At 40.6% G+C, this 27,166-nt stretch overlaps 1 protein-coding gene across 22 annotated transcripts in view; it reads right to left on the reverse strand.

The window, feature by feature from the left end:
* pax2a (paired box 2a) overlaps positions 1-21,605 on the reverse strand; it is a 50,287-nt gene extending 28,682 nt beyond the window's left edge. For 5 of the 22 annotated variants that reach the window (XM_005456565.4, XM_005456562.4, XM_005456564.4 and 2 more), the window contains exons 1-2: positions 4,235-4,376; positions 217-319 (exon numbers count right to left, since the gene is read on the reverse strand). In XM_005456565.4, the coding sequence (XP_005456622.1) occupies positions 217-259 (43 nt within the window). In that variant the 5' untranslated portion in view covers positions 260-319; positions 4,235-4,376. Of the gene's footprint in view, positions 1-216; positions 1,135-4,234; positions 4,809-20,392; positions 20,490-21,324 lie in introns of those variants that run through there. The other 17 variants (XM_005456568.4, XM_025897595.1, XM_025897594.1 and 14 more) reach the window with 9 other exon arrangements.
* Positions 21,606-27,166: the final 5,561 nt, after the last annotated feature.

A 27,166-nucleotide genomic window follows, 5' to 3' on the forward strand; every position in this document is an offset into this window, starting at 1 on the left:
ATATTTCTTTGGACAATAGAGGGAAAAACAACGAGGCCCAATAAAAATATCAATCACCTCACATTTCGCTATCGTAACTGTTTCATTTCTATCTAAATTAAAGCGCAATCATTGCAAGTGCACAGGATCATTTCTTTTCTTTCTTTTTTGTGCGCTAAAAAATAAAGTCACATGACAGACATGTTTTTGGTTTCTAAACTAATTCAGCATACTCACGGTGCATCGCTGAGAAGGGGTCTGCTTTGCAGTGAATATCCATGGGATAGCAAAGGAAAGAAAGGTAATCGACTGAGGTCGCCGTTTCGCCTCGGTGATGCAGCTTAAATGACAAAAAGAAAAAAAAACAATCAAGGATTTAGATGTTGGTGTAACACAGTCCGTGTGGGAAGAGTCCGCGGTGAACAAGCAGTGAACAACTTCTTGGGCGCGATGCTAAGTTTTCCTCCTGGAAGAAAAAAAAAGTCTAAACTCAAAAGTCTGCAGAAGGGGCTGTCAGGTGCAGTGCATGACCCACGCGTGTGCAGAGCGCACCAGTCGCGGAAACATTGGCTCGAAGCGGGTCACTTTTTGTTTTTAAGGGACATCATGAGGAAAACAGAAGCGTAAAACCGAGTCTCCACTGCTCCGCTCAGGAATCTGCGACCGGAAAAAAAATCCCTCTCCTCTGACGGCGTGGTGGACCGGCAGACTCTGTGGTTTAATCAGATAGGGGCGGAGATGACAACAACATGGACACGGCGAAGTACAGAGCAGCGAGTCCCCCTCTCCTCCAGAATGGGCTGTGCCTGAACGAAGCTTTGGGCAGAAAATGAAACCCCTCTCCTTCTGTGTCTGTTTCTAAAAGCTGCAGTCCCACAGTTCACCCCCCCTCCTACCTCCATCCCACAGATCCCCTTGCATAGAGATGGATGACTTGTCAGACAAAGGCAATAGATTCCAACACTTTGTGATTCGCCCACGTAAAAACCTGCAGCTCAAATGAGGAGGTCCCTGCATCCGACAGCCAGGAAGGGGAGGGAGACGAAATGGGAAATGATGAGACTTTGGGGTAAAGAATCAAGGAAATTAAAGGCAGGAGGTAGAAAAGAGGTAAAGCACTGTCAGGCTACTTTAAAGCCATGTTGCTCGGACGCTTTCAGTGAGAGGACTACCAACACAAACACAGTGAAGATTTTTGTTATAGCAGAGCCTAAAGAACACGCAGACACCTCAAAGAATCATTATTACATAATTACAGATGGTACAGTTTTCTTGTAAATTAAACAAAGATAAGACGAAACCCTCCGCGTTTTATTTAACCAACTTTGTAAGTTTGGGAGAATGGCTAAAAAGGAATTTTGTGAACTTTTGCACCATAAATCTATATGAAAGCATCTCCTTGCTTTAATTTTTTCTGCTCCATTATAAATTATAAAAATATGTTTGGAGCTGGTTAAATACAAATAAAGTTTTCACATTCAGAAACTGCCAAACCTTATTTAGCCATATATGTGTGTGTGTGTGTGCGTGTGTGTGGTCAGAGAAGTGGTGTGCGAGGTGTGCAGGGGTGCGTCAGTCAGCAGGCCATCATCATCATCACCATCATCATCATCTACTCCTGGGCCTGTGTGCGGCACCGCTCTGTAGATGGCGCTCATACAGTAGGTTACACAGCCCACCGCGCTCATGGAGGCAGACAGGTATAGGAAGGAAGGCTGACGCTGGTGAGGCTGGTCGGGTCAAAGGTTGGTGTGGTAAGAGTAGTGCCAATTACGCACTCGTAATCTTTTCTTTGTAGGAACTCAATCCGCCAGAAAAGGAGGGGGAAAAAAACATGAAATCAAAGGAGATTTAAAGCGTACTCACCTGCATGAGCTGCAGCGTGAGGTTAACTTCTACGTGTTAATGCATTTTTCAGGTTATCCATCAGAAAGGTGTCACTTTGTATTCTATAAATAGGCTGGATGATAGTGAACTGTAAGCTGTGTTTTGCAGTGAATGGTGTGCCTGAGCAGTCACCTTGCATTCAGCTGAATTTTTATACGTTTGTTTTTGACAGGCACAGCCAGCACAACAACCGCAATCTTTGGCTGTTATTTAGAAGTTTTGTGGACTTCATGGCGGCAGTTTGGGTTGCGTCCAGCTGCCCTCTGGACACGTTTGAGGACTATTCTTTTTTTTCTTTTTTTTTTTTACCTTTTTTTTTCCTTCCACGTTTTTTTTGTTTGTGCATTTTTTGGGGAGGGAGCTTCTGGTACAATATGTAGCACCATGGGCTGTAATTTCACACATCAATGCACTTTTGCCCTAAAGCTGCTGCTATTTCGCCCACAACACCCCTATTTGCCCCCATACTTCTCTGTAGTGCCACGATGACGTCCCCGTGTCACAGCACTACAGCAAAACAAACGGCGTGATAATTAAGAAACTGTTAGTCCTGACTTCACCCCTTTTAAAACCACAGCCACCAAGGACCTAATACGATTATTGTTTTCGATTTTCCTTTTTTTTCTTTGTCTGCATTATACAGTAAAGAGTCTCTGAGCTCGTGGAAAACAACATAAGAACATTTGATTTGAATATATTTCAGGGAATTAATGTTCAGTAGTGTTTTTGAATGATGCTGGTAGAGGTTAAACTGTTTTCAGACCCTTTAGGTTCGTTATCAACAAATAGGCCCTACACGCTACTGGGAATGTAAGTATCAAGCTTGTGTACTATAACGGAAATTACAGGCCAATCTTGATAACTATATTTAATATGTTCACTGTGTGGAAATGTAAAGACACAGAAGAGAGAGACAGAGGGAGGGTCTGATGATTTCAAAGAGGACAAAACAAACCCCCTTTCTTCTTCTTCTTCTTCTTCTTCTTCTTCTTTCTTTCTTTCTTTCTTTCTTTCTTTTAATAGCACATAACCACCACTATTTTCCTATTGCTGCTGTATGGGACAATGCACACACACACACACACACACACACACACACACACACACACACACACACAATTAAAAATAAATAAATAAATTTAAAAAAGTAAGCGTCGATTGCCCACGTTATATGTTTCTATATAGTCTAATTTCAATGCAAAAATATTTGATTGTAAATTTGCATCTATTACCAATTGAGAATGAAATAACACTGAGATTAATAGAAATGTAACAATTTTCATCTTCATTAATTAGCATTTGAAATATACTCGAGGAGTCCTAATGTGCCCCATGACACCACTGCACAGCAACTCCCTGCAAGCTTCCCTTTGAGCATAAAGCTTGTTCACTTCCACTTCTGCGCAAGCTCTAACTCTAGTTTATTGAGATTTATTCGATTTTATCGAAAATAAATCAATAAAAATCTTACGAATCCCGGTTTGCACAGCGTAAATGTCCAAGCTTTCCTTTTTTTCTCAACTCAATGAAAAACCCCAGGAGTCAGTGAAGTAAAAGCTTGAATCAAAAAACAAAAAACAAAAACAACCTCAAGTGTTCAAGTGCAGTACGCACGGTGCACTTAAAACTTTTACTTCCATCTTTTATATTTCTTTTTGTCAGAATTGTAATTTAATTTTTCCTCATGAATTCATTTCCTCTTTATTTGTTAACACATCAGCATCATATCGAGAGCCACGTGCAGCATCCCACCATGATCTGGAGTCTCCTGACACCCAAAGCCATATGGGTAGGCTATGCCAAACTGCAGGATATCAGCTGCGTCCTTAGATTGCTTATTCATGTGCTTTATAACGGGAGCAGATGGATATCAATTTGACTCCATTCTAGACACCACCACAGATTGATTTTGTACTTGCTTTTAATTTTTCCATAATTAATTAGATCATTACAACTGTTTTCCATTGATCTTCCCATCTAAACTCAAAATTGAGAGGTGAATTAGATTGTGATCTATGTTTTCAATTAGAGCCTCGAGCATGTAGGTGATGTTCATAGGCTATTTAGCAAAATGGTGCAATAATAATAATAAAAATAATAACAATCATAATAATAATGAATTTCATTAAAATACAAAGTTCTTACCTTAATTTCTGATATTTTACGACAACAAAAACGAAATATAAATGCGTAAAAGCAGTGTACAATAACGAAAGAAAAGCGCAGATTGGTTAAATAATAAAGAATACAAATCCAGATGAGTATTAGGAAGAAAGCTGCATCCGCCAGAGACTGTCCCGCACAGCGCAACCAACACACCTGCAAACAAACGCTGACATTAGTATGAGGCAGAGGGAGAAATCCTTACCTGATCGACCCGCGCTGTGAGGCATGGCTCTCCCTTGTCTAATGGTGCGTCTCTCCGATGCAGCCCAGTAGATCTGTCCGGCCTCCTGCGCTGTCTCCCCGGCTGGGCGTCCTGCTTCTCCCCGCTGGTTGTCAGAATCTTTGACCGATCATCCAAAACTAAACGGTTTAGGCGACAACAAAAAGAGGAAGCAACCCTGCTCCAATGAGCTACGAATTGATAAAGGAACGAGAAAAAAAATAGAAATCAAAGAACAAAACAGTGTTGCAGGTGCTGAATTAAAAGAAACTGTAAAACTTGCCCATTAATGTGTATCACCAAAAATAAAAATAAATAAATAAAAATCGATTTTAAATTGCAAACAGCTGTGCCTTTCACTGTTTTATTAGTGATGATGTACTGATGATGTACTGATGTAGATTTATTAACATCATGTTGCAGACTTCGTTATAACTCGACACACTGTGGACTGCATATGATTTTCTCTGGAGACTTTACAGTTTATTCAAAAATGTAAGAAGTGACTTGTCAGTCTTCCCTCTTAAACACTAAGTTGAATTATTAAAATGTGACATTTATGTATTAATCATATAGAAGAAAAATACTTAAAATTATAAGGGGAAAAAGGCCATTATCTAAAAATAATGGTTAAATGTCAGAATGTGTTGGTAAGTAGGCTGTTTATGGTACAGGCCTCTCTCTCTCCCCCTCTCTCTCTGTGTCTCAGAAGTGGGGGACAAACAGGAAATATGATAGTGTGGCTCTAATTGTAAACTCTACATTTTCAGTAGTTGTTTCCACCTGCCTGTCAGACCTAACCTAAAATGAGATACTTAATGCAGTCAGGTGTCACGCAGATAAACTTTACCCAGGAAACTTTCTCTGTGTGTTTAACAGTGGAAAGAAATACAAAAAAAAAATGTATAAGGGAGAGTATAAAACTTAGTAACTGGAACATTAACAGATGAATAACCAGTAAAAATGCAATATTACAATATCCACAAGAACGACAGAGCGTGGTAAAGCTATAAAATCCAACATTAAAAGATTATGGCGTCTCTATCGGCTATTTAACAAACATTTTGTATTATAAGACTCTTTACAGTGCTTGAAGTTCAGAAATGGCAATAAGACTGCCACTGGACCAAGGACCAGTAATGGATATTATGGAAGCCTTTATACGCAGCTCTTCCTCGCTTAAAATGTCGTTTAAACAGGAACACACTCTGCAGCTGGGTGCTGTCTCCTTTTGAAAACATTAGATCTTCATGACACATCATTTTAATGTCTTACATAAAGAAAATATATTGTTTCCAAAAAACAATTGCATCAGATAAGGTGTAATAATTAAGTGAAAGCATTGATTTAGAAGCAGAAACTATTGGCAAATTAATCAAATAATCAGATTTTTTTTTAATGATTTTTCAATAGGAAATAATAAAACTATCCAAATTTAGGAAGCTAATTTTTAATTAAATGTCTAGAAAATGTGTTTATGTATTAAGCTTTCTGTTATTATAATGATTTCATCTTCATCAGACAGTCTGCAGACTGACGCGCACACACACACTGGCACACTATTGTCTTGTTTTCACAGTGCTATTGTTTATTGCTAAGTATTAAAAATACATTTCCAGCAGCAAGAGCTGAGTCTGCCTTGGTAAGCTTGACATTAACGATCTCAGTAAGTGTTTTTTCCCCTCTCTGTCTGTTCGGGCGACACACTAAGGGTCTGCAGGAACATCCAAATGGGAGGAACCCAAATCGAGGATCTTAAATGGCCGTAAAGCTGTGTGGGCTGTCAGTAATGGAACCTAAGCTCTTTTCGGAGCCACACACCGCATTTACGGGTTATGACCGGCGTCTGCAGGAGAGGCAGATTGAAAATTGAGGGAGAAGAGTGATTTTGGTTAGACGGAGGTGTGAGGGGGAGAGAGATCTTATGGCAGAGTCCATTAGACTGGTCAACAGTATCTACTCTGTCCAAGACTGCCAAGAGGCTGAAAGCGAAGAAGTGTGTGTGTGTGTTTGGTGGTGAGGAGTGCATGTGTGTAGGTGCATACATGTATATGTAAAGGTTCTCCTCCTGTCTCCTCTCCACGGACAGCCAAAGTTTTCACTTGCACTTCCACCCTTCATCCTAAAGCCCCCACCGCCACACTGCCACTGCCCCCGCCGCCCCTCCTCTCCTGTTTTTAAAAATAGTGTCCCACTTGCTCATGGGCTGAACATTAAATAAACCTCGCCCCCTTCACCCTTCATGCCCCCCCATCCCCCATCTCTCCCTGGCACCAGCTCCCTCTCCTCACTCGGAGGCCATTGTAACTCCATGCACCAGGCTGCGCCCATCATTTATCACACCACACTCTGTCGTTACAGTCACATATATTTCTTTCTTGGTTTTTTTGTTGTTGTTTTTTTAGTTTTTTGGAAACTAAAAAAACTGTAATCTTACAGTTTCATCTAACTATTGTTACATACCTAAACGGTAAAAAAGGATCAAATACACAACGTGTATCTTGTTTCTTTTCATCGGGACGGGGGTAACGGACGGCCAAACTAAGACAACATCGTGACAATATGTTTCCTGCCTGGTGTCTGGATGGTTTGTTGGAAATCTGGGCTGAGCGACAGCCAGTATCATCATCATCAACTCTTGCCAGCTTTTCATATTTAAAGCCAGCAAGGGTTTAATTACCAAATGATGACAGTGTCATATGGTACCATGATGGCACAGAATGAGTGTGTGAAACGTGCGTACTTGTGTGTCTCTCCTTCTCCCCGCTGCACTCATTTGTTTGTGGCAAGTGCGGGAGTGTGAACACCTTTGTGTGGTAGCAGGTAGCTGAAGGGCCTGAACGGATAAAAACACAGTGGGCAGGAGATCTTGTGTGTGTCTGTGCGAGAGAGTGGGAGAAAAAAAGAAGCACAGTAAAACATCTGTAATTTGTAATTCCCCAGTATTCAATGGCTGCTCATGGATTAAAGATTAAAATCTATTGTCTTGACAGATGGGAGAGAGAGGGTAAGAAGAGGGGGACACTCATGCACATCCCATTTCCATTTGTATATGAGCTGCACAGTTTGGCTAATCACAGTGGAAAAATAAGCTGTCTGCGTGCCTTTCTGTGGGCAATGCCACCATGAGCCTTAATTCCAGCTGTGGAGACATTAGAGACAGACAGAGTGCTCGTTCTCTTATGATGGCACTGTGTCAGCCGATGAGCAGTATTTGTTTATTAATATTCCAGCGGGAACAAAGCACAGAGGCGCACTGCGATCAGCAGGTAGGAACGGCAGAATAACACAGTACATCCCACCTTCCAATGCTATCAAACCAGCTGTGATGAAATGATCTATCAAGGTGCTGTGGATTTCATTAAAATACAGCACTTAAGTCGAATCTCAAAAGCACAGCAAAATGGCCAGTGAGGTGTCTGTGTGGGTATAATTTGGCTTTTCTTGAAATTTTAACTGAAATTTTACATTGAGTAGTTAGATATGTTTATATTTGTACAGAAAAAGAGCTGAACATGCTGAATGGGTGAGTTAGAGTTTCTTGTTTAGTCTGTGTGGTCTGCACTAAGAGGGCTGTGCATGTGTGTGTGTGTGTGTAGGGGGGTAATGGTCTGGTCAGTGGAGTGAAGCAGACCACCTGAGAGTTGTTTTTGGGCATTAGTGTGTGTTCTCTCTCTCTCTCGCTCTCTCTCTCTCTTTCTTTCTTTCTTTCTTTCTTCCCATGTGTGTGTGTGATATATGACACTGGCCATCTGAAGGAGGTACCATGCTCTCCCTCTCCAAGCTGCATGAAAGGGAGCTGAGAAGCCCGATGAATTAAAGCCTCTCTTCAATAAAACATCAGAGTCTTTCAGTAACACACGCTTGAGATGCCCCAGTAATTGACTTTTGGACTTTAGGATTTACATGAACCCTCCAAAAGCAGCTTACCTGTGCAGTGATGCCCCTTGAGTAGGCATCCATTCCCCGCTGATGTGGATTTCCATAAACTCGTGCAATCTTTTTTATTTTGATTTATTATTTCATATTTGATAAATGCAAAACTATCCACTGTAGATAATTTGAGGGATTTATTGAAGTGTTTGAATTTGTTTATCATGGCTAAATCTTGCCAAATGAACCTTAATCCATAGATATTTGGCACGGCTGTATTCTAATGTAGCTGCCATGCAGATTTCCCCTAATGTTTGTTTGCTCATTATAGAATTAACAGGGTTTTATTTATCTGTTTGGAAGCAAGTATACATATATATAGTGCAGGCTTGTGTGATTTAAATGATTTGAAAGTAAGACACTTTGAACATGGTTGACTAAATAAAGCCTGCACATTAATATTCATTTTTTCTTATTGGATATAATAAGACACTTGCACATAGTAAACTGCTACAGTATAATAGATGCCAGAAAAAAGATTATTCATTGAAGTCAGCCAAAGCAGGGAGAACCCAGAAGCTTCTAAAGAGATGAGGGCTCTTGCAGATTTGCACTGGATGTTGTTAATCCTTTCCTTAAAAGTTTCATGTAAGAATCGCTCCTAGTTTTCATCTGAAATGGAAATTCTAGAAGCAAACAGGACAGCAGAAATAAAATATCACCCATCAGGTTGCTGTTGAACGTTTAGAGAATCTGTGCCTTGAAGAAGCGTTCCTGGGCAAAGTTGTGAATCTTGCACAGCACATAATAAACTCTTTAACAAGATGGGGAAAGTAAGAGTGAAGGAAGATCTATGGGAGGGGCAGAGGAGCTTGGCAGATTTAATTAATCACTGCATATTAAAATGTTTGTTTACAGAAGTGAACAGCTACAAGAGGTCCGATGTTAATTAATTTAAGGCGTACTTCCCCACAGCCTCAGCGATGTGTCACATGCTGCAGAGCTACTCCCTTTGGCAGGGACTCTGCGTCTCATTGGATATCCATCAATTGCTGTGAGGTGTGTAAGAAACAAAGAGGCACGGTGCACAAATTAGACCCAATGTTAACATGATTGCATATTAAGATTTCTAATTAGCGGGCAAAAGGAAAAGGTGAAGAAGTTGATGAATACTGTATGTGGTGCACGAATGGTCAGCTGAAAACGTATTTGTCTATGGAGTATCTATTTCCTGCTTCACTACTGAGATCATCGAATTTCACTCTTTAAACATACACCACTCAGCCCAGATGCTTTATGTCCTAAACACCGACAGATGCAGTTTCTGGTCAGTCAGAATCCTTAACACATGTGCTGCTTCTCTCTGGTCTCTAGAGGCTTCTCTACGGACAATGATGTATCTAATGCCCCCTCGAGGTCAGCTGGACTGAGTCCAGAACATCACCTGCAATCAATAGTGTTGGTAAAGCAGGCCCAACTGAATGCATGTGAGGGCAAAGACTCCACTCAGAATCCCACTGTGGAAAAAAGGCCTGCATGGCCCATTGCCTTCCTAAAACCAAACCATAGCCAGGCTGTGCACCTGACACAATGGTGTCTTTAGGAGGGTTGTGCAAAGGTGGTGTGAAGAGAGACAGAGCTAGAGGGAGAGAGAGAATAGGAGTAAATGTCTTCTATAATATTTTAAAGAGATTTGAACAATTGGATGCAAATTCACAATAGGTTTCAAACAATCAACCACAGCTTTTTAAAAAGCCATTTGCTGGTGACAGTGAAGGTCCAGAGTTACACGGGGCTACACGAGGATACACTGAGGACACTGAGAGCCTCAGAGAGGGCGGTGTTCACTGAGCCAATCAATGCATTTGTGGGATGTATAGAATTATTTATATGTACCAAACTCCAGCTAAAAATCCCACAGCTGCATGAAAAAGAGCACCGGTGTAATGTTCCACGGAGGCAGTAATTACCTCCTTACCTATGGCAACGATTATCAGCGCAAACAAGAGCAGGTTCCCTCCTCATCTTACAAAGAGAGGCCACGAGACAGCACGTGCTCAAAAACAAACACACAAACAAAAAACTGTGAGATAAATTATATAGCAAAGGAAAATAATTCCCCATGTGAAATATTAGGTGTGTTTATTTACACCTAATGATTTTACACCATGCTTCATTCTGTATTTATCCATCATATTCAGCTCGGGATATTTCTTCTTAATCAGTTTCTCTTAGATTTATTTAGTTGGAGAGCAAGCATTAAGGAGTTGACAGAAAATTAAGGTAGAACGAGAGGCGATGTGCAAAATGATCTCGAGCCAGTCAGTGATAGGAGAAGTTACATTTTGTAATCAATAAATAAATTGCAGCATTCAAATATAGTGAAGCTGGGAGCTCAGGTGTCCATTAATCAGGAAGTACATGACATAGTCGAGTGTCTTCTCCATATTTACCCCAATCTCCACTTTCCTGATGCCTGCAATAAAAATCAGTGCTAAAAGTTTAGTGGCTTCACTGATCAATCAGCAAACCAACAAAATTATTTTAAATTCACCTGCAATATGTCAGGTCTTTTTTGCTCTCTCTCGTTTTCTCTCTCTTACATTTTTCTTTAACAACAAAAAAACAACAACTTGTGTTGCTTCTGCCCAAACATCCAAAGTATGCTGACAAAGCTGCAACTGCTTCCTCAATCAAGACCTAAGAGTGTCACGGTGCACTCTCCACTGCCACAGACACTGATGCCTGAGAGGGGCTGAGGGAAGTGGCAGATGCTCTGCAGTGCACAGTGTGCGTGTTTGTGTGAACTCCTACTGTAAGTGGGATTTGAAGAATTGGCACAGTCATCTGAGCAGCGCTCCGCATCTCTCACAAACAAATGAAGGCCCAGAGCCTCAAAGTGAGATTGATATCTCTTTCTGAACTTCACAGGGAATATTCTGAATATGGAGAGGGGTTCCTCGCTCCCAGGGGAGCCAAAGGGCGCTTCATCTCTCCTCTTCTCCCCACCTCCACACCAACAATAACAGAGAGCGGGGGAAAAAATGGCCTGGGTACATCTTTTGTGTTCATCAATATTCACTCATTCATCGTGCGTCCTGGCAGCTGAAATGTCAACAACCGTGGGTCTGAAATCCACTTTGTTGCAGCGTGGAGGACGTCTGAAATTGAGTCTGGAATTAAAATAGAACAATCCCCAATTTTTCTGGAGCGGAGGCAGAGCCATACATTTCACTTAGTGACTGAAAACTTTTCAATTTGTGCAGCGGGTCTTCGACAGAACCCAGCCATTAAATAGGTCAAGGATGGATGTACGCAGGCTACAATGCTCTCTGAGTCCAAGAGAGAAAGTTGGGAGTACAAAACATAATTTGTTTCACAGAAGGAAATGCTTGCAACTATAGGAGGTAATGCGCATAAGCAAACGGTGTATTGAAGACATAACTAAGTCAAGCATTTCAAAAACAAACATTGTCCAATAGCAGCAGATAGCTATTTTCAAATCTTTGACTGGAAAGATGACATAAGATGACAAAAATGCAAAATCCAGATGCCGGCACACATATTGCCTGTTCACTGTGAAGTCACATGAAGCAGATTCTTGGGTGGGAATCATCACAGCCAAATGTAACAATTATCAGCCCCCATGGTGACTTTGACAGAGCTGGCCCTGCTCTGAGTCACTGACCTGCTCCTGCATGGGTCACAAACAGGCAAAAGTTTACGACACCGAGGCGGTGGACCTCTGAACACGTCTCTGTTAAAGTCTCTCCCTGGAAAATGTGGCGGTATTTGCCAGAATCGATACAACACTGAAAAACACTTTTAATCATTCATAACTGATTATTTGATTACTGTTTTCATGGTGGAAGTACGTAATTCATGACACATACCCACTCATGGGGTCAGTGATTTCTGCATTTCAATATTAAATGGTCCATTTGTTGCTTTCATGGTAATTCTTTGTAAAGATTATTCAATCACATGTAAATATTATATGATATAGCTTTATTTCAGGCTCTGTAACTACTTTATTCATATTTGTAGACATATTTGGTTTGCACTTTTATGACACTGAGGACATGTAAAAGTGAAGCTAATCTCCTTTTGCCTCCTTTTAATCCCACCCTCCCAAGGCCACTTAATAATGATCTCCCCCTGAAAGGTAAATCAATTATATAACCACAAAGAAAGAACCATTTTGTCATAAAATGGTAATTAGTTTGGGTCCTGACCTCTCTCTTGGCACCTCGACTCCCCCAGCTGAGGACCGGGGCAGGTCCGCAGCCCGCACTTAACGATAGGCAGGCGTAACACACTGGCTGAGCATTGTGGGGCCTTTGTCTTCATTCAGGGGGAGATGAAGTTCTTGCCGCCACGTTTATCAATCATTGAGGGGCTCCAGCTGTTCCACGAGCTTCAGCCTGACTTCAACAGCCGGCCTTACAAATTGTCTGTGAATAGTAAGGAAAAGGGACCCCCGACACACACACACGCACACACCACTGTGCACATCAAGATGCAGGACACACACACACACACACACACACACACACACACACACACACACACACACAAAGGCCATTTACTATAACATATACCAGAATCACACATATAAACAACACATTTACCTTCATTTACCACCCCAAGACACACACACACCACACCACACCCTCCCAAATACATACAAAAGCTTTCACTGCACATGCAGATACACTCAAATACACAATGCCTCCTATTGTTCACGTCTGGTGACAAATGCTTCTCTGCAGCCTTTTCACAGACACGTCCAACCCTGCAATCTGCTCGGCGCAATTACAAGATGGATTAACAGCTCTTTCTAGCACTGTCATCATCACCTTGCGTGCCTTGGAGGAATCCGAGGATGCCGCATTCCTGGATGAGAATCATGTCCAATTACAACTTAATGAATGAAGGAGAGACATATACTACTGAACAAATCAGGCATGCTGAAGCTTGTTTGAAATAACTTATTGTGCAGTTTGCAAATTCAAACTGCACAAAGAACTATTACTGGATATTTTGCATTAATGTTCACATGAATTTTGCTGAAATGAAAAGAAAAGTTAGGTGTGTCAAATGGATGGATGAACATATGAATTAGTTGTTCTCCAAGGTCAAATAGTGATTGGTTTGTTGCTCTCACGTGCCACGGTGTCAGAGCCATCTGCACTCTCACTTTTTCATCATATTCTGCACATCAACAAAATAGCAAGAGGATGAAGTGAGGGAGACAGAAGGAAAGAGACGAGGAGGGAAAGAACAACGCAAAGCACACGTAGAAAAGAAAAAAAAATGGAGAAAGACAGAGCAAATACAAATTGATCGTTTGGCGGCGAGATCAGTCATAGTCATCCTGGGTGGATGGATGAATGTCTTTGATGGCCACTGCAGGTTCAGGGAGGGAGAGTGTCTGAAAACAAGAGAAATTGGTTTGGGCCCTCGGGAAAAGGAATCAATGTGTGAGGGGCATTTAAGTGCCCTGCTGCTGGTTTTTTTGCAGGGTTGTGGGGGTTGTCTAAAGTTTGAGGGGTCTTGGAAGTGACAGCTAAATTTTCTTTTGAAATGTCCGTGTTCTGTTTGCTTCTGTACGGCGAGGATTTTGTGAACTGGGGTCAGAGCTCGGTCTACACTCGGGTCTAAAAAGCTGGTGGATGCTGAACCATCCTCCAACACTGGGCTCTTGTTTTCATCAATAGTAAACTCCACCCTGTTGAAAGTAATTAGAACTCTGGGAATTAAAAAAAAAATGCATGATTTATGTTTCCCTCTAATGTATTTCTGGACTTGCAAATTTCCCCATTTTGCCATCCCTTAAACTAAATATTTTAGCTCAATCCAAAGGTAGGATAAGCTTGACACGACTTCAAATTTGCTGGAAGCTAACATAAAAAAGTTTGTTTTTAAATATAGGTTGTTAAGATTAAGCTTAATTGAATGACAACCTAACAAAAACAACAATTTCGTTAAGTATGACCTGTTGTGCTTATGCAGTGTTTGAATGTAAAGAGAAAAAAAAGGCAGATTTTTCCCACAATTTTTAAAATCACGAGCTTCATCTCGAAACAACAATGTTTAGATTCATTATTTGACAAATGGGCCTCTCTTGTGTCAATCTAAATACATCCAAAGGCTATTTAAGTATAAAATAGACTGTGGGGTTCTCATTAAGTTTGACTCTCACCATGCTTCTCTGACACCTGCTGTCCAGGAGGCCCGAGGAGGTCAGCAGCTGTCCCGCTCACCACATTTCATTTTTTCCCTCTTGTGGAAAATCTTGAAGCTCCAAATGATGTCCTTTCGTCATCATGGTAGGCTTCAGTTTTTAAACTTTGACCAGAGGTAGCTGGCAGGGGAGGTGGTGCGCCAACAGAGACACAGCCGCGAGACAGCCTGCCCGCATCTGTCTGTGGAAAGCCCTCCTTTAAGCTGCAGCATGGCACCAGCTCAGGCCGCTTTACTCACAGGGTTTTTCCACACTAATGACAGCAACTATCTCATTCATGGTGGCAGTAATAGAATTTTATTAACTGATTAGTCTCTATTTTCAGGGTGGAAACAAGAATCAAAATCTCATGCTACTTAATGGAGCCATTGTGACTTGAATAGTTATATGTGTTGGATTATGATTTTTCTGCCAGACAGCCTCTTTGAACGATGATGCAACCAAGTCGACTGTGCTCTGGTAATGAGTCATATGACAACTCCTGGGGTTTCTCCTAACTATCCAGGCAAATGTCAGCAGTCTACCCCCCATTCCCTTTGATGACCTATTAAATATTATGAGGACCCCCTCCTGTGTGCACTGTAGTCTCACTCATATCAAGATGGTGTTTAATGCCCATGAGACAAACAACAGACAGATTAAAGCTATTATACCCTGCTGCACTCCCACATTCACCCTCCACAAAGTGGAGTTGAGATGAGTTGTTTAATAGTTTTGCAGCTTAAAAGCAGTTTAAATGGTAAAGCACGATGTTGGACTATAAATGATGTTGGAGAATTTATAGTTTAGTGATCTTTCAAAATAGAGCAGGCTTACTGACCTTTGGAGCAATTGTATCTCACAGCATGTCAGACGTGGAGTACTTATCTCCTACTGAACCAGTAGTTGTTAATAATAAAGCCATTGAAACCTAATCAACTTCAAATATTCCTTGTCAGATAGACAATATATTAAGACAAATTATGATTTTTTTCCCCCCTGAAACAAAAGACAGTCCTCAAATTTTTCAAACATGGTCATTTTCTGGCTTGTAAGTCAAGTATAAGGAGATAATTATGTGACGATCTGAGCAAAAATAACTTCTCATTTTCAAGAATAATGGGAGCGCAATGTTATAGATTAATGGCACTATTTATCTTTTTTAAATTTCTGTCTTTCTCTTGCGACGGCAGCGCTCCCCAAGGAAAATATTCATAAAATGAAATTGAAGTCATAACTTAATAGGTTATTAAAATTTTCGAATGCATATCACTTCTCCTTTTGCGGCGCAGTAAATTTAAATTGAAGTTTGTGGCATTCCAAGACACTGGCAGGAGTTTTTTATGGTGGCGCAAGAGAGGGAGGACATGCATCTCTGTCAGTGGGGTATTTGCTATTCTAATTTTATGGCAGGGCAGATTATCAGGCAGGAATGTCACTGCACCCAGGCTGACAGCACCTTAGCCCACGGCTATGTGTTTAATTCAGAGAGGCCCGGCATCCAGGGCTTTGCTCCCATTATTGTTTTCTACTTTTGTCCTTCTTTCTTGACTTAAACTGAGACCCTCTGCATATTAATCTCCTGTCATTTCTTCTTCTCCATGTCATCTTCTTCCTCCAACCCTATCCACATATTCTCTCTCTTCTGTCAGTCCCTCCCTGAAGATCTTCTGTATTCGCACTCCTCCTATCTTTCTATCATTGCTCCTTGGGGGGTGGGTTGGGGTCTCAGCAGAGACAGAGGAGACAGAAACACTCGCTTGCACAAATCTCAGGGGGTCGAGGTATAGAGCTAGTGAAGGTGCGATACCTATCTTTAGCCTATGGACACTGTGACAAAGAAGGTAAGATGTATGGAGGTGATTGAAAGAGAGAGAAGGGGGTGTGATAGAGGCAGAGGGGTCCATCAAGTCAAGCTGGATGTGTGGGAGGTGATTTTTCTTCAAGGTCAAGGGCCAAATTTATTTATTTCCCTGGAAGTTACAATGAAATTTTACTGAGTACTTTGCTCTGATGATGAGAAGAGATCAGTAGCCATAAATTTGTCTTGCCATTTGGTTGCCAGTGATGAACCATTTATTATGCTGCCTTCAAGGACACAGCATGGTATTTGTATGATAGTGCTATTCTATATAATGATATCCATTTCATTGTGCCATATAACACAAATGAGAAAATTAAGAGTAAAACTATGTGGCGCAGAGGAAGTCTGGCTTTATTCATAGCTATCTAATGGGATATGTACAGTAAATGTCACATGATATTTGTGATGTCCTTGTCCTGGTTTTACAGTATCGGTTAAAATGTTGATGTTCCCTTTGAAAAGACAAAGGCTTCTTAGACCCGAGAACAGCTTGAGTACCGGTGTGAGTTTGTTCTTTGATAGATTATAAGAAATTACCCCCGCAAACGACAAATTAAGCTCATGTTTGGTTTCTCACATTCATCACTCACAAAGAATAGGGCTCTTGACAGCACACTTCTCCCTTTTCTTCTCTCAACACACGGCAAACACCTCTAGGGTCCCTCAGAGGGCATGATGAACGAATGCTCTGTATTGATTGGCCATTTAAAAGCCTCTTGTAGCCTTGGGAGTATGTTAATACCATGAGGCCCTTTCTCCCGCTGCCACATGGTCCCCAGGGCCTTTGTGCGTATTCCTCAGTGGGCTATCACGGGGAGTTCATTAATGGTCAATTACTAATATCTGATGAGACTCATTGTGTTACAACGGTGCTGTAAGTGGGCATCTGTCTCTCCTGGTTTGCAACCAGACGACACACGGGCTTCTGCCGCAGCAGGATCGCACACTTCTGCTTAGAAAACGCATGCTGGAGGGACATGTTAGCGATGAGAAGCAACATCCTGTTATTTATGGATCTACAGGCTCTTATGTGGATTTGATCTTGCTTATTTGGCTTCTTGTTCACAGCAATTCATCTTCTCTGTAATTTTCAATTTCTGTTTAGTGATTCTGCAAGGTGAAAACCTTAAAATATAACGTACTGAAGTGCTCACACAATCCTGACCTATTTATGCGTGGAGACTTGATAGGCTGTCAGGCCCCAAGTGGGAAGGGACCCCTAGACGAGACGAGCCATTCTTTGACTGCCAGCCTGATATTTGTGGATAATAAAAGGAATAAACCAGACAATCGGGTTGAATATTTCATTTGTTATCCGTATTCCTTATGGGAAAATGATACAGAAATGTAAAAACGGCAATTTCCCCCCCAGCTCCTGCTGGGATTGTGCCAGAGCGGTAGGGTTGTTTTCATGTCTGAAGATAAAGTGCATCTTTACCAACCTATTCTCTCTGGTATAAATCTAACAGGCAGCTTATATATTACCTGATCCAAAGCAGGATCGTTCATTATAAACAGAATAATATGTTATTGTAATATGTTATTATTTCCATTTTTTTCCTCTGCTCAATTCCTGTCTGTCAACATGTCTCTTTTCCTCTCTGTAACTGTCCCTTTCTTTGTTCCTCTTGCCTTCATGTCCTATATTTGTGCTCCAGAGGACATTATTCAGTCTCTGTGACTTCGGGGTCAGCAGGATAACTTGTGATGACATTATAATGACCTTCACTTTTGCTCTTTCTGGTGAGAGACCCCTCGAGTTATCTCTCCCTCTGCTGAGAGGTGATACTTATCTGAATGAATAGTGCCTGCAAAGTAATAACCACCATGCTTTGTAGCCACTCGGCTACTTTACAAATGGCTGAAATTAAACACAGCGGGGTAAACGTACTGTGCTCAGCAGGCTTTGGTCCTTAAGTTTGGAATATAGTATTGAATGTCACATTAAATGACTCCTTAATCTAAAGGAGTCACTTCAAAGGGCATGACTCCCCAGTTCAACATAAATTAATTAGGGAATAGGCAAACTTTTCCAGCACCTTTATCAAATTGTGTGATCAGTTTGGAGTGTTCTTTTAAAGTTCAATTATACAATGTTGCAAATGAAACGTCTTGTCTTTCTAAAAATGTGAACTTTTGATGAAGTTCAAAGTATCCACACCGCAAGGCCGAACACAGCCTGTAATGGTCTAAATGGTAAACTATTTGCGCAGGCCTGTGGTGCCAAGAAAAAAGCCTGTTCTGCTGTGTTTTTATGCCAGATCAGCACTCTGTCCCACAGTGCCCCGTCCCATCTGTCAGTGAACCCTTTAGTGGCAAGGACCATGGGGGTGGCAGGGGCTGAAAGCAGGGCAATTGGGATCAGTCTGTGTCCCACAACCATTATCAGTTTTGCCCTGACAACACATCTACTTTTCACTTTCACCCCAGAAATGGGGGAGGCAGGCTGGGCTTTTCACAGAGGCAGTGGCAAGAGCAGGAGATGATGGACATGAAAATGAGCTTCTTTCCCCCCTTCACTGAGTGAATGGGAGAAAATGTGGTGTCATATCTTGTCAGAGCTTGGCTCTTGGCCAGGAGAATATTCTGGCTGAAATACGTCCACCCACTTTTCTGCTTCTGATTTGAGAGCTAAACGAGTTGAACAGGCAGGGGAGCGCTACCCTACACGGCAATACCCTGAAACTTGCAGCAACTATCAGAAGTCAGCAAAAACTTACACAGATGCAGATGTCTCCATGGTAACATATGCTGAAAACTGCAATGATGACACTCAGTTTTCATTCATCAAACCCTGAAAAAACATTTTATATTTTATTTATATTCATTTTTATCCTGAAATAAATGTATGCATTTTTGAACGATCTGTCAAATAGGCAGAGCGCTATGTCTACTTTCCTATAAGGGTAAAGAGTTTAACATACATATTTTGAAATACTATTCCTTTACACCGTAGATGGGAAATCATCATGTGCATCATGCATCTACTTTAGGAGTTGTTGCAAAGCAGAAATGTTGGTATATGGCAGAGATACGATGGGAAGAATAAAGAAGAAGCAACTATAGCAATGTGACATTTACTGTACAAAGCCAAGAAGAAAAAAATCACAGAGATTACTTGACCTTAGCTGTAATGTTCTGACTTATTATGACTAGTAAGACTGATAAGCCAGGAAGCAAACATGGGTGGCTGTATTATAGTTTTCTAAAAGGATCAGTGAAAGAGAATCCTGGAGATTTCTGCATACAGGCTCTCTGTTTTAGGTTCCTAAAAGGTCAGAGTCTAATCTAAGAGCAATCATAGTTAAAAGTGCATGTTTTTTAAATGAACATCTCAGTCTGGATCTACTTAGAACCCACTGATTTATTTAAAAATGTGATTCTGTTAAACTAGAAAAGAGTCAAATTGCCTTTTTCAGCCACAGATGTACTAATCAGACTCGACTATGTGCCACAGAATCAGTCTTACCCCATGCAGGGGGCTGATTCAAGTCAAAAGAACAGTATACATCTGCAAGGCAGTAACAGATGTACTCCGGCGCACCTGATAAAGTAACCATTTAGGCTTTTAAACACGGTATTATTTCTGCATTAGTTTAATTTTACTGCAATAATTTTAAAAGAGAGTGCTGGAAAGTGCTCGGAGTAGCCGTGATAATCACAGCTTTACAGCCCAGTAAAATCACAGCATCTGAATTTGTATAGCCTATTTTATTAATTTCTTCACTGAAAGCTTGATTCCATGACTACTGCTGTGAACACAAATTCAGAAAAAATGAAAGCACAGCCATTTTAACATAAACACCACAGATGAGGCTCTTTTGCATTGTGACTCTGCTGAAATTATTCTTCATGCGGGCAGAGGTGTGGGCGAGGGACCGCTCTTCTGATCATTGATGACCGTCAGCCAGCCCAGGCCTCTGGTGATATGTGGGCTCTCCAAGCTCCGATAGCCTCACCGTACCGCACCCTGGGGTGCAACAAATATCAGCATTGTAATTTCACGCCTGTGATTATTATCGCGAGCTCTATCTCTGACTGGGAATCCTCCACCCATCCTCTTTAGTCCTCCCAGCTGAGATACTGTTTAACAGCCTCTCCTCTGGACCAGCGTACTCTGCACACAAACACACAAATGCATACACTAATGCGTGTACACACAAATGCACAAACTCACACAATATTTTAATGTGTGCCCTCCGTGGGCCCATTTTAGGCTTTTCCATTTCTTCTTCTCCCATCTTCTGTTAATTCACCACCATCTGCCTCAGCATCTGCTTGAGGACCCAGAAAAAAAGTGTCAGCCATGGAGGAGGAACTCTGTTTTTTCCTCTCGCTTGCCTTTTTTTTTTAAATGTTTTTTTTATTCCTCACTCTTTTGCCCATTTAAATGCCACTGGCACATCCTTTTCAGTCTTTGTCTGGCCTTGGGCTCCACCCCCTCTCCTAACTGGCCTTGATTTAGCATAATCTCCAAAATACTCGGTCCCTCCCACTCAGCTCTGTTCAAACCAGTTTTTTACTGTTTTATATTGCATGTATTTTTCATATTTTTGATTTTAATTGTTGTTTTTAATTACATCTACTTTATTAATTAATTTTCCAGTTCAGGCTTTCTCCTTTCAGTTTAATTTTTGGTTTTACATTACTGTATGGATGTGTTTGTCAGTGGTAAAATGTAAGGCTTTCTGAATAAGTAAAATAAAAAGACTTACAGTCATGTAGACACTGCTGTTGCTTTAAAGCAACACATCCACTCTATTTATTTTTGTTAGTTTTGCAAGCATACAATATCTTTTTCATTTTTATTTCTTAATTATAGATAACTAAAATGTTTTTTTCACTCTTTACTTTTTAGTTCTGTTTGTTAACTCTGTGTTTACACACAGTACTTTCATATAATCTCCTGTGAAAAAATAGAAAGTAAACTTCATGCCTAAACACACCATTAACATCCAGCAAGAAGGAGTTTTTTACAAATAAAAATCTCTGCTAATTTCATTGTTAAATAAAACTATTATAATATTACAGAAATGCTACTGCAGGTACAAGTTGACAGACACCAGGTTTTATGATGAGGATTAAAGGAATTTGCTACATGCTCCTTACCGTCAGTGCCCCACCATTAATCCATCCATCCCTGTTCTATATTTAACTGCTTCCACGGTCCTCTCCTTTCAAGTCTTTTCTTTTGGCCTCCTGCTTGCTGTCCTATCTTCCTTCTCCCCTTTGAGGTTTTAAGCAACAATAGGACTGTCCACTCCACAGCCGGCCTGAGCCACAGGATCCGTCCCCGCCAGAGGAGATTACAAGCATTCTTCCGCCAAGCCAAAGTTGTCAAGGAGACTTGAGATGTCGGAAGATTCCCGAGGACGCCTTTTCCAACATGTTTGTGCCTTTTAGTATTTCCCTCTGGTTTCGATCATGTAGTAAATCATGTGTCATGCCTTCAAATCTCGCTGTAACACATTACAATAATATATGAACACTAAGCACTTGGCTAGAAGAGATTGAAAAACTTTGGTGGATTGCCAGTGAATGAAAAAAAAAGAGAAAATATTGAAGTAAGTCTTGTATTTTTTAATATTTGTCACCCAATGTTAGCTGTCTATTCCCTGCAAAAAAAAAGAGAGGCATCAATTTTATCGCTTTCTTTGTCTATATCGCTTCGTTTGATCATTGCATTTTAATTATTATAGCAACTTGATATAGAAAACAATAGGAACACACTCCCACACAGCCACCCTTTCTTTGTCTACCCCTCTTATTTTGGCTCCTATTGCATTCAGTATCCTCCTGATGTGTTTACATCTTGAGAATGACATGCATCCTCTCATGATCTCAGGCCCACTGGGAAAGGCAGTGTTTATTTAGCAGCTCTTACAGACCCTTCTACTTACACTTGAGGCCCTGCCGCAGGCACGGGGTATTGAAGTCATTTAATTAAATACAGGGCTGGACGTCCCCTGCTCTCTGCCTCCCCTCAGGCCAACATGCATTGGGCAGCTTTGTGCAATATGTTAAAACATATGGGGAACGCTTGGGTCTCATGTGATATTTGACACTGCAGCCACTTCAGATAATTATGATTATGATACAGTTTCCTCTTCATCATCATATTATATTGTTCTGTCCGTGGGCAATGATATCTTCCTCCCGCCTTCCCTCTCTCTCTCATTTCCCCGTTCTCTGTGGGGAGCTTTTGTCTGATAAGTTGTCACATTAAGTGCTAACTTTTGGGTGATCGCTGGGCTTTTCTTTCTATCTCTTTATGGCCAGACCCTCTAATAGCTGTCCTCCGGCAGCACCCGAGGCAATCATGTTACAAATAAACAGTCTGACACAGTCATTTACTCAAATCGTCCCTACACTATTCACAACCCTCCCCTGGTGATGATCCTTCGAACAACAATTATTTCAAATGTCAAAGATCCAGGCCTTCAGGGCGTAGACAAATGAACATTAAAAATCTATTACCAAACACTTTAAAATATATATGTAGGTTTTCTTTACTTTCTCAATAAAAGATTAGAGTAAAATGAGCTTCTGCAGGAGAATTTTTAAAAACAATCGAGCAAGTAAGACATTATAGAGCTGAAACAAAATGAGCAATTGTGTCAAATTCTTTCTCTTTTTATGATGTCAGAATGAGGCCATAAGTCACTTATGCAGCAGAAACATCCGAGGTAATGGAGTTTTCCCATTGAGGTTTGTGTGTGAGTTTCATCTTCATGTTTCCTTTTTTGTTTCATGTGACCAAGACCAGAGGGGTGGCCTCTGATTTGTTGTCACACTGAGCTGTTCTACATGACCTCTCATAACCTCATCCCATCTCTCCGAGGACTCCCAGGAACCTTCAGCCGACCCTGCTGATGAGATGAAGATATTTCCTCCCCAGCCAGAAACCTCTGGTGGTTATAATGGTTTTTGAGAAATCAGAATATTTTGAGTTTGGCCTGTTTCATTCTTTGTTGATTGTGTTTTAAGGTAAACAGTGAGATAAATTATTCATTGTTTTTTTTGGCTAAAATCTCCCTTTAGCTAACATGATGATTGGCTCAAACACTTCCTGTTTTGCCTTCTAGTCACTGAGCTGTCCAGTTAAAATAGAGTACATGAGCCTAATATGAAAGTATTGCTTGCAGTATCAATCTATTCCATGTGATTGAACCTCATGATGGGCACAAAATCCATTCAGTGATAATGGCATCCATCTACACCTTTATATTGCATGTATTTGTTACCTTTGGCCCACTAGCAATAAATCCAATCTAGTCTCCTGGATGTGGACCGCTGACCACTACGAACTGGTCAAGGAGAATGGCTACAGTTCATTTCACATCGGCACCTGTCATGATTACAGAGAGATTAAATGTGGGCTTTAAAAATATATCTTCAGTCATATGATATTGTCTCTTGTTGACCTTCGATTCATAATTTCCTAAAATTAATTATATCAGAAAGTCAACTCTTTTTACCCAGTGTTACACAAATAGTTCAATCAATTATGTAAAGGCTTTTTTGACAATGGTAATGTACTAAAATTAAAAGCCATTGCAGAATTTGAATGTCAGCATACACTCAATGGCCACTTTAATAGGTATACCTGTTCAACTTCTCGTTAACAGAAATATTTAATCAGCCAATTGCATGCCTGAAATTCAGTGCAATGAAGCGTGTAGACATGATCAAGACGACCTGCTAAAGTTCAAACCGGCATCAGAATGAGGAAGGAATGTGATTTATGTGTCTTTGAATGTGTCATGGTTGTTGGTGCCAGACAGACTGGGGTGAATATTTCTGAAACTGTTGATTTGCTGAGATTTTCCCACACAACCATCCCTAGGATTTACAGAGAATGATCAGAAAAAGGTAAAATAGGTCAGAGTGCTTTGAGCTGATAGGAAGGCAGCGGAAACTCAAATCACCACTCGTTACATCCAAAGTCAAATGCAGAACACATCAAACTGTGAAGCAGATGGGCTGCAGCAGCTGAACACCACACTGAGGCCCACTTCTACTGGCTAAGAACAGGAAACTGATGTTAAAAGTCACACAGGTTCACCAAAATGGGACAAAAAAAGGTTGGAAAAATGTTGCCTTTCTGCTGTGACTTCTGCTGCAACATTCAGACAGTAGGGTCAAAAATTGATGTACATAATATAAATGCACGGATCCATCCTTAGTAGGATAATGCTCAATGACATGAAGATCATCATCTCAGATCATTTCAAACTGGTTCCTTCAACATGAAAACTAATCTGATGGAGTGCCTTTGGAATGTTGCGAATGTGTAGCTGACAAATGTGATACTATTGTGTCAGCTTGGACGAAATTCTCTGAGCAGTGTTTAGAGCACCTAGTTGACTCTATGCCACAAAGAACTGAGATAGTCCTCAATCCGGTGCTAGCAAGGTGTACCTAATAAAGTGTCTATTACATGTTTTGAAACGTACTTACAGCAAAAAGCTGTATTCCATTTCTTTTATTTTAAAGTTGCGTTATTGCTTTGCACCAGATACTGATATTAGTGGTAAAAAAAAACCAAAAACCCAAAGAACTAAACTTAACTTGTGAGCATTCGAGATTCTCGTCAGCAGTGATTTTAACCTATCATGACCATCCCCAAGGGATGTTGAGCAGATGGTAGACAAATAGCATGTAGGGGGGAAATGAAGGGGTTTTGCAGGATTTTCATCAATTAGCTGAGCTAATGTATCAATAAGGAGGGAAAAATTTGATTTGTAATGTTTTGACAGGACCATCAATATATTAATAACAGCAGTGGAAGACATCAATCTTTATTTTCAACTTCAGGATGTTGCTCAATGGCATCACACCTGAAACTTATCTTCTCTTCAATGTATATCACAATTATTGCTGTCACAGCCCTTCTGTTGGACCTCCAGTATATTCCACATTAGCAGCCAACGAGAGAGGTGCTGTTCTGCATTAACACGTTACGGTACACAGAGTACCATATGATGCCATATTCATCTCAGCCCCACATCATCTGATGAGATTGGTTCTGATGGGCTCAACTGTTAAAATGCTGGCTCCTGGATTCATGAATGCTGATATGAATGTGTCATGGCGTCGTAAAACAGTGAGACATGCTTGGAAAGATTAATAAATTCAGCCCTATTACAAAGCGATCCCTACTTTTTAAGGCTGTGCCTACAGAGAGGGTGTTTCAGCTGTGGTTTAAAGTCATCTGCCTTGCGTGAATCTGACAAAGCAGATATGCTTCTACCTAAATCAATCCAGCTACCTCCACAGGCAGTGCATCATCTTATGTCTCACTCAGGCTCGTGTGGCTGTAACGCAAAGAAAAGCCTTTTCCTACAATTCCAGCGTATAATTTCCAGCGTTTTGCACAACGCTACAATGATTGTTAATTTAGCTTGGAGTATTTAAATAAATGCAAATGACCTTTTGCTGTTGATTTGTTAAAGTACTTCTCATGCTGGCCTTCTGTGTAGACATGTGTCAGCCTTCAAACATTGTGAGTGAAACAGACTGGGAAGGGCGCAACTATTTTTTTCATTCAAGCAGAAAGCCTGCTGCATATAAAGGCTAATTCAAATGATTTATTCAATTCACTGGCTGTAGATAAGTGCCTGTAAGACATGTACTGTTTGTAGAAGTAGCAGAAGGTTGGAGCTGGCCAAAAAATGTGCCGTTAACAGGGCTTCATCAGAATACAGATAAATGAAATATTTAAATGCTGACAGAAAATGCAGAGCATAATTGAAAATTACTCAGGCAGCGAGGGGCTAAAAGTGCTTAACAAATACAGTACAATATATTTTGCTAAGCATGGGACATGAATGCACTTTGCAAAACCAAATTTTTAATTGAAACAATAACACTGTCAATATTTCAGCTTAAATTAGATATAATTTTACACACATTTTTTTTCTTTTAAGCAGTAATTGGCAGAAATGGAAACATAAGACAATAATTTACTGTATTACCTCATCATTTATGTTCTCTTTAATTGAAGCTTTGAGCTTTGCTGTTCTTGTCCTGTTAAATGTCTACTGTATCAGTGTGTTGTGATTGCTCTCTGTCTTGCCCAGGACCTGCTGTTAGGTTTTTCTGTGTGTGACCCTCCGTGTTGTCTTGCAGGTTACTAGTAGGAGGAGTTAATGACTGAGAGCACCTGGTCTCCCTGGAGCATTTAAGAAATAGCTGTCTCAGTCATTCCTCTCTGTCTGTCCACCCAGCACCATTTTATCAGTCTGCTTGGCTTTGGATATACAAACACTCATCTAACTATTCATGAATAGCTTGTTGTTTGAAAGCTCTGGTTAAATCTGCATCTCTCCCATTGCTGGTCATGCCTCATGACCTGGGCATGAAAAAAATACAACAAAAATATTGTAGAGTTTATACATGGACATAGAAACTTCTTCACATATGGATGATTTCTTTAAAGAAGCTATAAACTGTAAAGCTACAGATGATTCAAACACATATTCAATCTGATTGCACAGAAAATCAGGACAATCACATCAGTTTTAAGGTGGGCAGCTAACAATAGAGTCACCAAATCAGGGAAAAAAAGTGATACAATTTCAATGATATTGTCAGCACAGGAGCTCAAAAATTCCCAGACTACACAGCTGGAAAGATTAGACTTTCTGGAGAAAACCTGAAAAAACTTCTTTGCTTCCTTTTTATACTCTTCGACTTCTGTGTTGACACTGATGTTTTTTTTCTGACCGGCGACATCTATCATTCAGGAAATACAAGTGAGGCATTTCCCCAAACACCACAATCACAACAAAACCACTGCAGTGACTATAAAATAGGCTTTATGGTGCTGTAAACTGTGTTGTTTTGTCACAAGAACATTAAGATGTCACGGTGAATGTGGCTTTTGGAAATACTTGAAACACTTTATATTTTTTTTATTAACATCATTTGTGTCATTTGAATTCTTCAG

The sequence above is a fragment of the Oreochromis niloticus genome, linkage group LG13 (genome assembly GCF_001858045.2).
Source record: "Oreochromis niloticus isolate F11D_XX linkage group LG13, O_niloticus_UMD_NMBU, whole genome shotgun sequence".
Lineage (NCBI taxonomy): Eukaryota > Metazoa > Chordata > Actinopteri > Cichliformes > Cichlidae > Oreochromis > Oreochromis niloticus.